Source organism: Daphnia carinata, chromosome 4 (genome assembly GCF_022539665.2).
Source record: "Daphnia carinata strain CSIRO-1 chromosome 4, CSIRO_AGI_Dcar_HiC_V3, whole genome shotgun sequence".
NCBI lineage: Eukaryota > Metazoa > Arthropoda > Branchiopoda > Diplostraca > Daphniidae > Daphnia > Daphnia carinata.
The window spans coordinates 1,832,455-1,845,735 of NC_081334.1; the positions used below are offsets into that span (position 1 = coordinate 1,832,455).

Below are 13,281 nucleotides of genomic sequence, written 5' to 3' on the forward strand. Positions count from 1 at the left end.
TCGTATAAGACATTTGGCAAATAAGGGCAACGGCTTTTCAACACGCACGGGCAATCAAGACAAAACGGATCCAATTTTCATTTTTAGAGACGCCAGCATTTCTCTCGAACATTTCGTATTCACGCAGGGAGATTGTTGATCAGCATCGAGAGTTTTGGATCGGGAAAAAAAAAAAAAGAAAGAAGACGGATGAGGCAATATCTCATATTGTTTAATTCATAAATTCATATCGAGTCAGGAAGGCGGGAGGAGGGGGTATCAGGATGGGAAATCAGAAGAAGAAGAAAAAGAAATAAAACAAAGGTAGGAAAGAAAGTAGTGAATGTCGGGGATAAAGATGGGAAGGTGGGGGCGTGAGAGGGCAAGAGGAGACACTCAAAAACTGACGACATCATGGCACATATATAGTTGTTGTCTTTCGTTAATTATTTTTCTTATCTCGCGTTCGTCTTCTATTTTTTTTTTTTTTTTTTTTTAATTTCATCGTCTTACAGCTGAATATGGCATCGGTGCAAAGTTTGATAATATCATTGTAACAATTGTGTAAAGAATGACGATAATATAATAATTGAAGAGAATGGACCATGTCTCGGGCAAATCAGATTAATTAGTGGTTGAAAAAAAAAATGTGAAAATTAAAAACAAACAAAAAAAAATAATAAACAATTGAGCATTGGGCTTGTCTCTGATAGCGTCAAAGAGCGAATCAAGTTCCTTTTTTTTCTTTTCTTTTTCTAAAAAGAAATTCTCAAATTGAAAACAATCGCACCTGGACTGAGAGAAGAAAGTATCGATTTCTAACGTACAAAAATATAAAAAATCACACACACACACACACACAGATCAAAAAATGGATAATTGTAAGCAACTGAAGAAACACGTTAACAGATATAAGGCTCTTTTTGTTTTGTCTTTATTGTGTTGGGGGGGCTAGAGAAAATATAGAAAAAATGTTTCTTTTCCCGAGGAGGACCGATGCCAGCCTCTAGTGGTGAGGCTAAAAATCAATCAGCATTTCTTTTCTTTAATATTATTCTTTTTTATTTGGATGATGGATGAAAAAAAAAAAAGAGAGAGAGAGAGAAGGTCATCATCTTCTTCACTCCTCCTCCCTTTCCTATACATGTATCGATGGTATTTCAAAGTTTCAAATGTCGACGCCAGGCTGCTGGCTGTTGGGCTTGAGCTCGAGAAACTGATACGGCACGTGGAAGTGATGGTTCTTGTGTTCGACGAGTAGGTGACCCCTGCGGTGAGAGGCGCCCATCACCATCACAGCCTCTCCGCCACGTAACACCACATCACCGTTAGCATCTTCTATTTATAACGAATGCATCGGGATTTAAAAAAAAAAAAAAAAAAAAAAAAAGAACGGAAGATTGCAAAAGCGCATGAGAGACGTACCTGGAAATGTACTTTTCATGATCCTCGTCTGCGGATATCCTAATTTACTGTTGCCCGCCACTGTGTAAGACCGGCTGGGCGGCAACGGGGGAGGTCTCTCCTAAAATGCAAAATTTTTTATTACTTTTCGTACATTTTCGCTGGAAATGGAAAAGCAGATGACTCACCAAATCTAAACCGAAGAGAGAACACGTGTGTTGTATGGTCTTAGCGTCGCACTTCTCCTGGTGGAGGCCAGCCAAAGCTTCGGGCGGAGGCGTACAAGCGATGGGCTGCGGCCTTGGCCGGCCGTACGACTGTTGTTGTTGTTGCGACGAGCCGACGTTCTGGCCCACGCCGGCCAACTGCTGCGATTGTTGTGACTGCTGCTGCTGCTGTTGCTGCAACTGCTGCTGTTGTTGAGGTTGTTGTTGTTGTTGATTGCGATTGGCTGGATGAGAGTTACCTATTTATAAAAATCGAATCGATTAAAAATTGAAGAGAATTTCGATCAGGACGTTAAAAGGATCTTGCCACGATTAAGATTGACGTGTGAGGCGCCACCAGCCACCTGGTGGCTTTGCAGACTGGCGCCGTTGTTGACGGACATGGTGGAATTGTTGGCGTTTCGACCCATTCGCAATTCCAGCTGGCGTTTGACTGTGGGCCAGCGACGACGAAAGTGCCATCCGCGCCACGTCGACTGGATGGCCACGGCCGCATTGTGACGCGTTTCGGCTCGCAATGCCTCCAACTGCTGGCGGGCGCCTTCGCTGAGGAAGATGTGCCGTTTGCCCAACGACCAGCTGGTACTGACGTTCGAATCCTTGGGCAGTTGGAGCGTCGTGTTGGCTTGGAACGATTGCAAGATCAGAGTGCAATCGTCCACGGCCTTGTCGTCCAGCCGTTTCAGCCGCTTGAACGGCGCCAGCATCTTGTAGCGGGCATTAAACGCTTTAAACCTCATCCGGTGTGGATATCCTGGCCAAATTTAATCATTTATTTATTTTTATTTTTTTTTCTTTTTGAAAACAATGTTCGTGAGAAATGGGAAAATTTCTTTTACCTCCAGCCATGAGATTGACAGTTTCGAGGACCTGGAGGGCTCGGACCTGTCGGCTGACGACAGATCGGTCGAAATGGCCGGGCGTTTCGGTGTTATTGGCTCTGACGCACCGGATAAAGTGAGGCTTGGCATGTACAAGAGTTCGTAACAAGTTGTCCAACCGGGTGTGAAAGTCTTGCGTCAGCGTCGACACCGGATCGTCGCCATTCAACCTACGAGTTCCATAAACGGCAATAGAATAAACAGAAGAATAACGTCACACGCGTTCATTATCGTTTTTTGTTTTTTTTTTGAACATTTTGTTAAAAGCAAATGAATATTTAAAGAGCAATTGCGTTTTTTGTTTACAGGTCAGTGTGAGAGGTGGGCGAAATGCGGAAGCGGATTCCCCTGGGCGCCGTCTCCTGGGCAAAGAGCACTTTCAATTCCGAGCCGAATAAATGTGTGGCAAAGCCAAACTGGCAACTCTGCTTGTAAAAAACGGAAACCAAATCGTCCGGAAGCACATCGCGATTCGTATCTAAAAAAAAAAAAAAAACGTACAAATTTACGACGTTAACTATCGATTTAAAATTGAAAAGCAGGTTTTTATTTTACCTAAGCAATCGCTGGCATCGTAAACGACTCGGCCAGCGAAATGCTGAATGCCAAACACGCGCAAATCAGACGATGCGGACTTGGATTCGAACAGTCTGCTGTTGTGCTTGTGCTGGAGCCTGACCTTTTGGACGTAGGACTCGGGAGTACCGCGGGCGCTGCACTCGACATCCAGCATACTCAACAGGCCTGTCCGCTGTTTTGATTTTTTTTTTTATTTTTCAAACGTTAAAAAACAAGAACAAATGCAGAATTTAAAAAGGAACCGGTTTTGCAAAAATAGTCAAGTCCTTGAATGAATTAAAAACAAAAGAAGTGTGTCAAGTGTACCAGCGAAGAGATGAGGTCAATGCACGGCACGTTATCGACGTAGTCCGGTTCCAATTCACACTGGATCCCCTCCTCGCGACACGACTCGATACTCGACTTGAAGATGTGCGTGTTAAAGAAATGCTGCATTGTTTCGGCGCACAAGTTGATGCACAAGTGTTCCAACTGGCTCGGCTGCAGTAACCGATTTTGATTGATCGCGTTGGCGTGTGCGGTCGGTCGGAGGGAGGGATAAAAAACAAACAAATAATAATAATGATTTTCTGATGATTATTATATCCTTTTGATGTACAAGTTTTTGAAAATTTGGGGATTGTACGTCAATGGTAATTGGCTGTTAAAAAATGTCTGTATTTACCTTTGGATCTTCAAAGCCAAACATGTCTAGAATACCGATGAATCCATCGGTAGCGTGCCGGACGGCGGTATTGAGAACGGCCATTGATCGGCTGGACTTTGAGCCGGCCGTGCCTACTGTCGATGCGTGTTGACTGGCCACTTCGGCCTGGTTATGGACGGAATCATTGGAATCGGAGCTGAGCGTGCCCGACATACACAGCCGCTTGAGGCTGTTGGCCCGTCTGACGATAGTGGCAACCGTCCTACAGTAAAGCGCCTTGGCCAGCGCGTCTCTCGCTCCACCCGACTAATTTTTTTACGTATGCAAATGAGGCCTCAATTTTAATTGATAATAAAGAGATTTTAAAAATTGTTTTTTTCTCATACCATGTTGGCGTCGCAAATGGACTTGACGAGTTGCCCGCGGACGTTGTGCGTCCGCATCGTGAGTCCGCGAAGTAACGAGGCCGGAGTCACACCCAAGAGTCCGGCGACGGCTTTAAGCTCGGCTTCGTGCGTCTCGCACTGCCCCCCACCTCCGCTCGTTTCGTGAAATTGGAGATTTCCGAGAAGGAGGACGGCGGCCAGTACGCGCACCACATCCAAGAATGGAATGCCCAGTACACCTGATAAAATGGAAAAAAAAACAAAAAAAAAAACCCGCAAATGATTAGATAACAATGGCCTTGTTGGGCGGACCCGCCCACTCAATCTAAAAAAATTTGAAAACAAAAAATCAATGGAGGGCACGAATACCAAGACATGCTTTCCAGTTGGCAAATCGCCGGGCATCTTCAGCCTGGTTGCATCGCGTGTCACCGCGATTGAGGTAGCGCAGGTTGTCGACGGAATAGCCTTCGAGGGAAAGTCGTGCCCGTTCTTCAGCCGTTAATCCGGCCAACATCTGGTAAAAGATGTGGTAATTCTTCTCCTGGGCCAATTGGCGGACGACACGCGTCTGGTCCAAGAAATAGCAGTGGATCTTGGTCCGGTAGAGAGCTCCGTCCGTCACTTGCACTTCGATAAAGTGGCCCTACATTTTTGAATTTTAGAAATTTTTTTTTTTTTTTTTCAAAGTTTAATTAAATATGAGGACATTTAAATTTTGGGGGAATGGTAATGTAATTTACGATGCGGCTGGATTCTGAATTGGCCTGCGTTTTAGCGCTGCCCAGGGATCGAAGAACGGTAAAGGCGGCGGCAAGATGCTTGAAGGCGTCCGTTTCGGGTCCGCCACCGGCCACGTCAAACAACTGCCGGAGGAGAAGCATAGAGGCGTAGGTTTTACCCGAGCCACTGCATCCGGACAGGATGATGGCTTGAGGGTAACCGGTTTCCGACTGTTGGCGTACAGCTTCTTGGACGACACGCACCAGTTGAGGCTTTTGGACGATGTTGCGGGTACTGGATAAGGTCAAGGCGTTGCCCACTTCGTTGTACGGATTGAAAGCCAAGAGAATCGGTCCGATGTTTGTCTTCATAATTAAAAAAAAAAAAAAAAAAAAAAAAAAGATGTTAGAGTGTTGCTCTTCTATCTGTGACGAGTTGCAATTCTTTGTTTTGTTTTTTTTGTTTATAACATTTGAATGTTAAAAATCCTTACGAAGAATTCGTCGGCATAGAATCTAGCCTGCAGCGTCTTGAGGACGGCATCTTCTGTTAATGGTCCAGCCAAATGGATCAGATCGTCGACATTAGACGGCGAAGATCGGGCGGCTCCTCTTCGTAGCGTGCCGCCTCCTCCAGAGCACAACTCGTTGTTGCGTCTCTTCAGAGCATCGCCATTTTCTGTTTCGAAATCATCAAACATTTCGAGTTTCATTAATAAATTTTTCCGGTTGTAACATTTCATTGATCCATTAGCCGTTACGAAATAACAGTCATACAATGAAAGCGTGGGAGTTTGCGGTGGACGGTTCATTTTCAGACAGGGGGGAGGAGGAGGAATTATCATGGAAGAAAAAGATATGGCCGCCGTGTCCACCAGCGCGCTTACTTTGCCAGAAAATGTTACAACATTTTCTAGTTACTTGATGAATATTCAATTAGAAAAAAGAGGGACCCCATAAAAAAAAAAAAAGGGGGGCATGATAAAAAAAAAAAAGATGACTGGAACCATTTTCTTTCTTTTGGAGAGAGCTATCTTTTTTTTTTCTTTCTTATTTTTCATTCTTTGAAAAAAAAAAAAAAAAAAAAAAAAAAGAAAATGGCGGAAACTTTAACCGGTTACTGGCCCCGGAAGGCTGTGTGGAAGAAAAAAAAATGGCGATAACACAGCGGAGCCCTTCCACCACACCTACAGGGGGGAGGGGGGGGGGGGGGGGGGGTTCGGAGGAAGATTGCGGTCATTGGGAGGAAGGTGGTTGTCGAAGAGGAGGGTTAAAAAAAAAAAAAAAGGTAAGGAAGGCTCGAGACCAACTGCAGGCCGGCCAGTTCGCAGTTTCGGCATGAAAGGCCGTTTTTATTTATTTCATAGATAATGTACAGAAAAAAAAAGGGGGAAAAAAGCAAAAGGTACCTGTCTGATCCGTTTTAGCGGTGGAATGCGGAGGCTGTTGAGACTGCGAAGCAGTCAAAGAGCTCGGCTGGAGGGAGGTGGGCGCCGAGAGCACGAGGCCCGTTGAATGGGTCGAGTGGGCGGCCGAGTGGGGCGACGACGACGAAGTGGCAGACCCCAACTCTCCTCCAGCGCTGTCGCCGCCTTTGGTGGCCAGCGCGGAAGAAATCGCCGCAGGCTGTGGCTGCTGATGTTGTTGCTGTTGTTGTTGTTGTTGTGGTTGAGGCAAACGGCCCGGTCGTAACGTCCCTACGTCCCCGTTGGTGCCAACGCCTCGCAATCGCTGCTGTTGCTGGTGCGCTTGTTGTTGCTGCTGTTGTTGCCCGTGTGGCTGCTGTTGTTGCTGTTGTCCGCCGTTGCTGTTGTGCACCGACTCACCCATCGACGACGAAGCATCTGAGGGCAATACCGAAATTCAGTTATTATTTATTATTACGTCATCTCGGCTTTGATTATTTTTTTTTTCTTATTTCATTGTAGGACTTGGTGGAATTTTGCGGGGGGGGGGGGGGGGTTTACCCTTCGATGAATTTTGAATTCTTTCAACACACCACAAAAAAAATTGAACTTTTTGACTCTTTCTTTATTTGATTTCTTGTTTTTTTTTCTTCTTTTAAAGAAAAAGGAACAAGCCTTTCATTTGATTTGTGGGAGGAGTTTTTAAGATCTCAGCTGGAAACAACCAGACTAGAAAAAAAAAAAGAAAATAAAAAAGAAATGGAGGATAGTGAAAAGAAATATATATATATATATATATATATTATTTTGTTTAATAGAGAAAAAAAAAAGAAAGATAAAAGAAACAAGACTATTATAAATACAAAAGAGAAGTAGTTGCCCTGCAGCTTCCCATCGGCCGATTTCAGGTGGAGGGGGGAAACACATAAAAGAAGAAAGGCTCCGGAGAGAGAGAGAGCGCCACGGGCGGAGGAATGACACGCTAATGACAGGTACAATGAATCTTTTCTTTTTTCTTCTTCTTTTTCCTTCTTTTTCTTCTTTTCTTTTCTTCTCCACTTGTTGGTCCGTTGCCCCTCTCTCCCCCTCCGGTTCCAAGGGCATCGACGATCCATCATCACACGGAAAAAGAAAATAAAAAAAAAGAAAGGTAAAAAGCCAAAAGAAGAAGAAGAAAAGCCAAGTTTACACGCTACCACAAGATGCTGTGTGTGGTAGAGGGGGATAACACATTTTTTTTTTTAACTTAAAAAATTGTTGACAAGACAACACAAACAAGTTGTGCGAATCTAGAAACTTGACACACACACACACACGAAAGAAAAGAGGATTTAATTTTTTTTTTTGGAAGGGAAAAAAGAATTTGATATTTGAACGAAGCAAGAAGCTGTTCATGTGATACGAGCATCTTGTGCGTGTGTGTCCTATCCCTCAGGATCTTTTGCATCTCATTAGTTTTTTAAAGAAAAGAAACGACGAGAAAATGCCCACGCTCAGAAACGAGAACGAGGGGAGACTGGACAATTTAATAGTTTCAACATCAACTGTCCATCTTTTCTTTCTTTTTCAGTCCTAACGATTTCGAATTTTTCTTCTTCTTTTTCCCGCCTTGATTTTTATTTTTTTTTTCCTTTCGTTTCGTTTTGAATCTGGTGGTAAGAGACCGCCCTACAATCTTCCCACAAACGCTGACCTGTCATTACAGCGCGTAGAGTAGTGTGTCTACCGAGGCTAGCACTTAACCTGCAGCCATCCTCATCAGCATCCTCCATCGATCTCTCTCTCAACGCACACACTCCCTGCTTCAATCGGCTAGGCAAGATTGAGTGATTGAAATCATCTTTTCTTTTTGCATCAGCTACTGCTGTTAGAATTACTAGGACCACCACGTACAGACACGAGAAAGAAAAAAAAGAGAGGAAAAATGATGAATCATCTTTCGTTTTGCTTCTATCTCTTGCTCTCCCCACATTTATGTAGAAGCAAATGAAAAGCTGTTTCCGGCTCTGTGTGTGTGTGTGTGTGTATTGTTTATTTCATCACGGGCTGATGGAATCAATCGATTCAACAGCGCCAAGCAAGAGAGTGGGCGTGTCACGGAGTTACTTAAGCCCTTTTTGCTTCGCCCCCCCCCCTTCATCCTCCAATTTGGGAGCGTGATTCACGCGGCGATGGGTGGCGCATGCTGCCGCACTGCCACTCACGCAACTGGTGGTGCAGTGGGGAACGTACACACACACACACACACACACACTCACACGTATAAATAAAATTTTAAAAAAAAAGGGAAAAAGACACACACACACACAATCATGGTTATTAAAACGACTGGTGCATCACGTTAGAGTGCAAACAAATCACGAACCAGAGATTTTTTGATGAGCAGTTGTTCTGGCGGTGTCTCTAGCAGACGACGCCAGAGATACAAACAAACAAGACAAACCGTTAAAACACAAAAAAAGAAAAGAGATACACGCCCTAACAGTTGTGTTTAGTAGCAAACGAAGAAGAAAATAAAAAAAAAAAAAAAAAAAAAAAAAAAAAAAAAAAAAAAAAAAAAGGTCGTTTCCTTCTGTTTTCTCCTCAACCTCATTCTCTGTCTCGTCTCGCGCTCTTCTTACCCCACCCAAATGGCCTCTTTTCCCTTCCAGGTGCAATCTGCAATGGCTAAAGCCCCTTCTCAGATTCGTTTCGAAATCGATCACAACCCAGACAAGACCAAAAAAAAAAAACATTCACGTTCGGGAAAACAAAAAAGGAGGGAAAAGATCTAGTCGTGAGTCCAAGTTGGCACAGCTCGTTGCCAGTCGAGACAAAAAAAGAATGAAAGAAAAGTGACAATATTCTTAACAATTGAGAATGTGATGAATTAGTTAAATGAGAATACCTTGAACTTTACGCTCCGTTTCCCAGAATTTCTGCAATTCGGTAAAGTATTTGTCCAGGATGAAGACTTTGGACAGGCCGATGGTCGCCATTTTCCCCCCTATCCCCCCCTCCCTGTTCCCAGTTTCTCAGCGACAACTGCACCACTCGGTTCGTTGAGAGAGAAGAATCAAACCACCATCACACACATACACACACACACATACGCAGGTAGGCACAAATTGAACACACACACAGACACACACACGACGATGGCTAAGCTCAACAAGTTCACTGGCCGAAAAACGGTCTTTCTTCTGAGAAAACTAACAAGTGTATTTTCGTACTGGTTGAGTGTGTACGAACGGGTCAAAGTGGTAAGTAATCACGGCGCGCGATGGCCGTACCCATAAGCAGCAAGAGCGGCCATGGCTCGCGCTCGCGGGTATCAACTGAACTCGGCCGAGAGGGAAGAGCAACTGGTGGTGGCGGTTGGCCACTCTTCTTCTTCTTCTTCTCTTGGGATGTATGTGTGTTAGCCCCCCTCTCTTTCTTTTCTTCCCTACCTGTGCTAAGGTGCTTTTTTGCTGCACACTAGTTTTCATTCTATTCGTCTCCCTATTCTTTTCTTTCGTTCTTTTGAACCTGTTGTTCTATGCCCTTGAGGGATGTGGAGGCGCTAGTTGCAAAGTGTTGTCCGACACACTGGCGCTCTCGGTGTTACCCACTTGGACTGGATGTATCGGAATGGGAGAGAAAACCCAAGAAAAACGAAGGAATAAAGAAACAGTGGAGAATGAAAATTTCCTTTTAAGAAGAAGAAGAAGAAGAAGAAGAAGACGAAGGGAAAAAAAAAACAAAAAGCTGATCGGTCTTCGTCATTGTCCCGCGGTCAGGCCCAGAGGAATCACATTGAAAACAAAAGAAAATCCTCGGCCTCCTTCTCCTTGACTTTGACCTTGTCCTCGCCCATTCGTCGTCCACAAGAAATCACGTCCACAAGTAAACACGTATGCAGATTTCATTTTAATTTTTTAGCTAAGCCCCGTTTCCCTCTAAAAAGGCAATGAAAAGGGCGCGTGTTGTCTGTCACGTGATTTTTCCCGGTCTTTTTCGCCACCCTTTCTCTAATGATGGCCGTTGGCGCGCGCGCCATTAGCTCATCGTCCTGGTTGTGGGTTCAAGATGGATGGGGGCAAGAAGGATGGACTGTGGATTACATTTACCTCCCTCTATGGCACTGATATGTGTGACCTCACACCATTGAAATTATTTTAAGACAACAGTACGGCAGCAACAAACGGATGCCGTACTGGTGAGACAGTGAGGAACGTGACTACCAAGAAAACTATTCCTGTTCAAGAAATTTTTTCGTTCGGCAAAATGATGATTCTCTTCCGTTCTTCTGGGCACGAAGGTAAGAAGGTTAAGTTAAAAAATTCTTTTTTTTTTCTTCCTTTTTTAGCAGGTAATGAAACCGTAAAATACGTGTCCCCCCCCCCTCCTTTTTTAAATTCATGCAAGTCACGAAGGTGATCGACCGGTACTCTGTTTCAAAAGTATTGATTTTAATGACCGCTAGATGGCTGTAGTGCATTGGATGGCCACATGTTCATCCATGTTTGATCAGATTTTTTATCATATTAGGTGCTTCTCACGAAGCTCATCGTATGTATGAATAAGTGAAGTGCCTAATGGAAAACAACAAAACAATCGTAAGTTATGTCTTTCCTTTTTTAACTATGGGAAACACAATTTTTCTCCCTTAAATAACAGTAACAAATCAAAGTTGGGAAATTCGTGGTAGACTAACGGGCCGCCAACGCGATGTGTCGCAAATGTTGAACATTTGGGTAAACCATTTTTTTCTTTTTTTTATGAGAAAGAGAAAGCCCGGAAACTATTCTCCTTCACACACAAAGAAACTCAATAAAATAAATAGAAAAAGAAAAAAAAAAACGGGAAAAATGAAAGAAGCTCATCGAACATCGTGGTGGCGGACGATCGTCTGCGGTTTTTCGACTTCGTTCTTTAATTTGTAATTTATTTTTCGTTTCTTTCTGCTCGTTCGTTGATGAAACGGGTGACTTGTTCTTCTTGAAAGCCACTTTATCGCCCAGTCGTAAAACAAATATAGATTTACTGCACGCATATTCAGAAAAAAGAAAAGGGTTTAAGAAAAAGGCAAAACAAGGGGAAAAAGACAAACGGTGCATTGGCCTTCGTAAGCAAAATAGTTACAAAATTCGCCACGGTAAACCAGACCACATTCTTTTTACGTGTATTTTTATTTCATTTTTAGGGTATGAGGAGTTTCCTCTTACGCCGACCAAATGAAAATGAAGATGAAAAAGGGAGATGGGCTCATCAAACGTGTGATGTTTTATGGCGTGTTCTCCCCCGCTGTGGCTGTCGTCAAACAAGAGAAATGGCGCCATCTCTTTCTGTTCGCTAAACAAGTACTGAGATGAATGTAGTTCTTCACGTCGCCTCTTGCAGCAAAAACGAGAACAAACGAAACGAAAAGGTAGACCGTAAACCTATTGTGTCGATACTTGTTTCCCACATAACGTCTAAGGAACATCCGTAACAAGAACCATGTGTCGCCGATGGAACTCCCGCTAGATGGCATGCAAGTATTTCTGTATTTATTTCCTATGTTTTTTTTTTATTTGATTTTCCCACACAACCGTAACAGCGATAAAGCCTAACAGAAAACACGACGCAAGAATTCCGTTGTGTGAAAATCAGAAGCTAAAACGACCAAAAACTATCATACACTTTGTTCAAAACTATGAAAAGCGACTCTGAAAAATTCCCAACTGGCCGAAGGAGACCAACCGGAAACTAATACCAGTCAATCTTCCGCCAATGACTGGCCGGCTGAAAAAAAAAAAAGGAGTTGGACCGAGCGAAACAACCCAACGAAATAATCCTTAAACGAAAGAAAGTAAAGAAAGAAAAAAAAAACTGTTTGTAATCAATGACTTACTATGATATTTGGCCGTGAAGAATCGCTGGCGATTACGGGGTAGTGTCCCGTAAGTCGAAAGTTTTCTGGAAAGCGCCGAGGCCGACTGCTGGTCCACCACCGTCGACGACGCCCCTGTTGGGTACGACGGATGATTGACTCTATTTTGGTTGTTGTGTCGATGTTGTTGCCGCTGGAGCGCCCATTGAGAATCGAGCGATTGGGGACCAACGGCCTCTTCACTAGAACTGCCACTTTGATAGGCCCAGCCAGCCGTGCCCATGGTCCCATTGCCATTAGCCGATGGATGTTGATGATATTCCGGATAATGATGGGTCGTAAACTGTTTGTGGAATCCACGATTACTCGCCAGCTGGAAGCCATTATCGAACTGCCGTTGTTGTTGTTGTTGATGATGATTTTGTTGCTGCCGATCTTGTTGACGGAGCACAAACTGGATGCGGTCCGTGATGGACACAGAGATCGGTCGAGCGTGATGATAGTAAGGTTCCGGCCTCGAGGAACAAGTCGGACGATGATGGATGGCTCGCCACTGACCGAATCCGCCGTCATCACTCCACTCGCTGGAGAAATGCTGATGACTCTCGCTCCGGTTTTGCACCAATCGATCACACGATTTCCCTCTTGGACGTTCTTTGGCCGTCGTCTGATGCTGATGAACATCCGCCCGACGTCCGACATTCTTTAGCGGTGGCGGCTGTTGAGTCTGTCCTCCCTTTAATGGCCGGTTCTTGCTAATTACCTGGTCGGCCTGCTGTTGCTGTTCCGCTGTCTGCTGATGATTATGTTTGCCTTTACCGAGAACCGAGGCCACGATAAAGTTCTTCATCTTTTTTTCCCCTTCTCGGTCGCGCTGCTATTTTCCTATTCAATTTCGGTGCAACGTCAAAATGACCAAGAACCGCATGGGTACGATCCGAGCCGCACGCAGCCAAAAAGAAAACGAGTTCATTCGAACGGAACAGTCGACTTTTGGGAAGAAAAACACACACACAAAAAGAACTATGGTCGTGTGTGGGTTGTTGTTTCTAGCGTAGCAGACTACGCACACTAAAAAGCACAACTGAACGAGCAGTGAACGGTGGTTGGTTGTTGTGTGCCCCGTGCCATCGACTATAAAGTACTGAAGGTTCTTAATACCGGCTCCCTTTATTTTGCCTCTCTTTCTTTTACCCGTCTCCCTCCCCCTTTTTT

At 44.2% G+C, this 13,281-nt stretch overlaps 1 protein-coding gene across 2 annotated transcripts; it reads right to left on the reverse strand.

The window, feature by feature from the left end:
- Positions 1–195: 195 nt before the first annotated feature.
- LOC130694475 (myosin-I heavy chain-like) lies at positions 196–13,061 on the reverse strand. 2 transcript variants are annotated; one of them, XM_057517559.2, is made up of 15 exons: positions 12,088–13,061; positions 6,234–6,668; positions 5,319–5,503; positions 4,846–5,190; positions 4,472–4,748; positions 4,103–4,341; positions 3,735–4,022; positions 3,377–3,550; positions 3,047–3,242; positions 2,798–2,969; positions 2,450–2,661; positions 1,918–2,364; positions 1,572–1,849; positions 1,405–1,504; positions 196–1,317 (listed from the first exon to the last, which is right to left on the reverse strand). In XM_057517559.2, exons 1-15 carry the CDS (start codon positions 12,914–12,916, stop codon positions 1,148–1,150), a joined length of 4,347 nt encoding a protein of 1,448 aa, XP_057373542.1. In that variant the 5' UTR covers positions 12,917–13,061; the 3' UTR covers positions 196–1,147. The 2 variants fall into 2 exon arrangements, with proteins under 2 accessions (XP_057373542.1, XP_059350982.1); XM_059494999.1 differs by lacking the exon at positions 12,088–13,061 and adding an exon at positions 9,118–9,544.
- Positions 13,062–13,281: the final 220 nt, after the last annotated feature.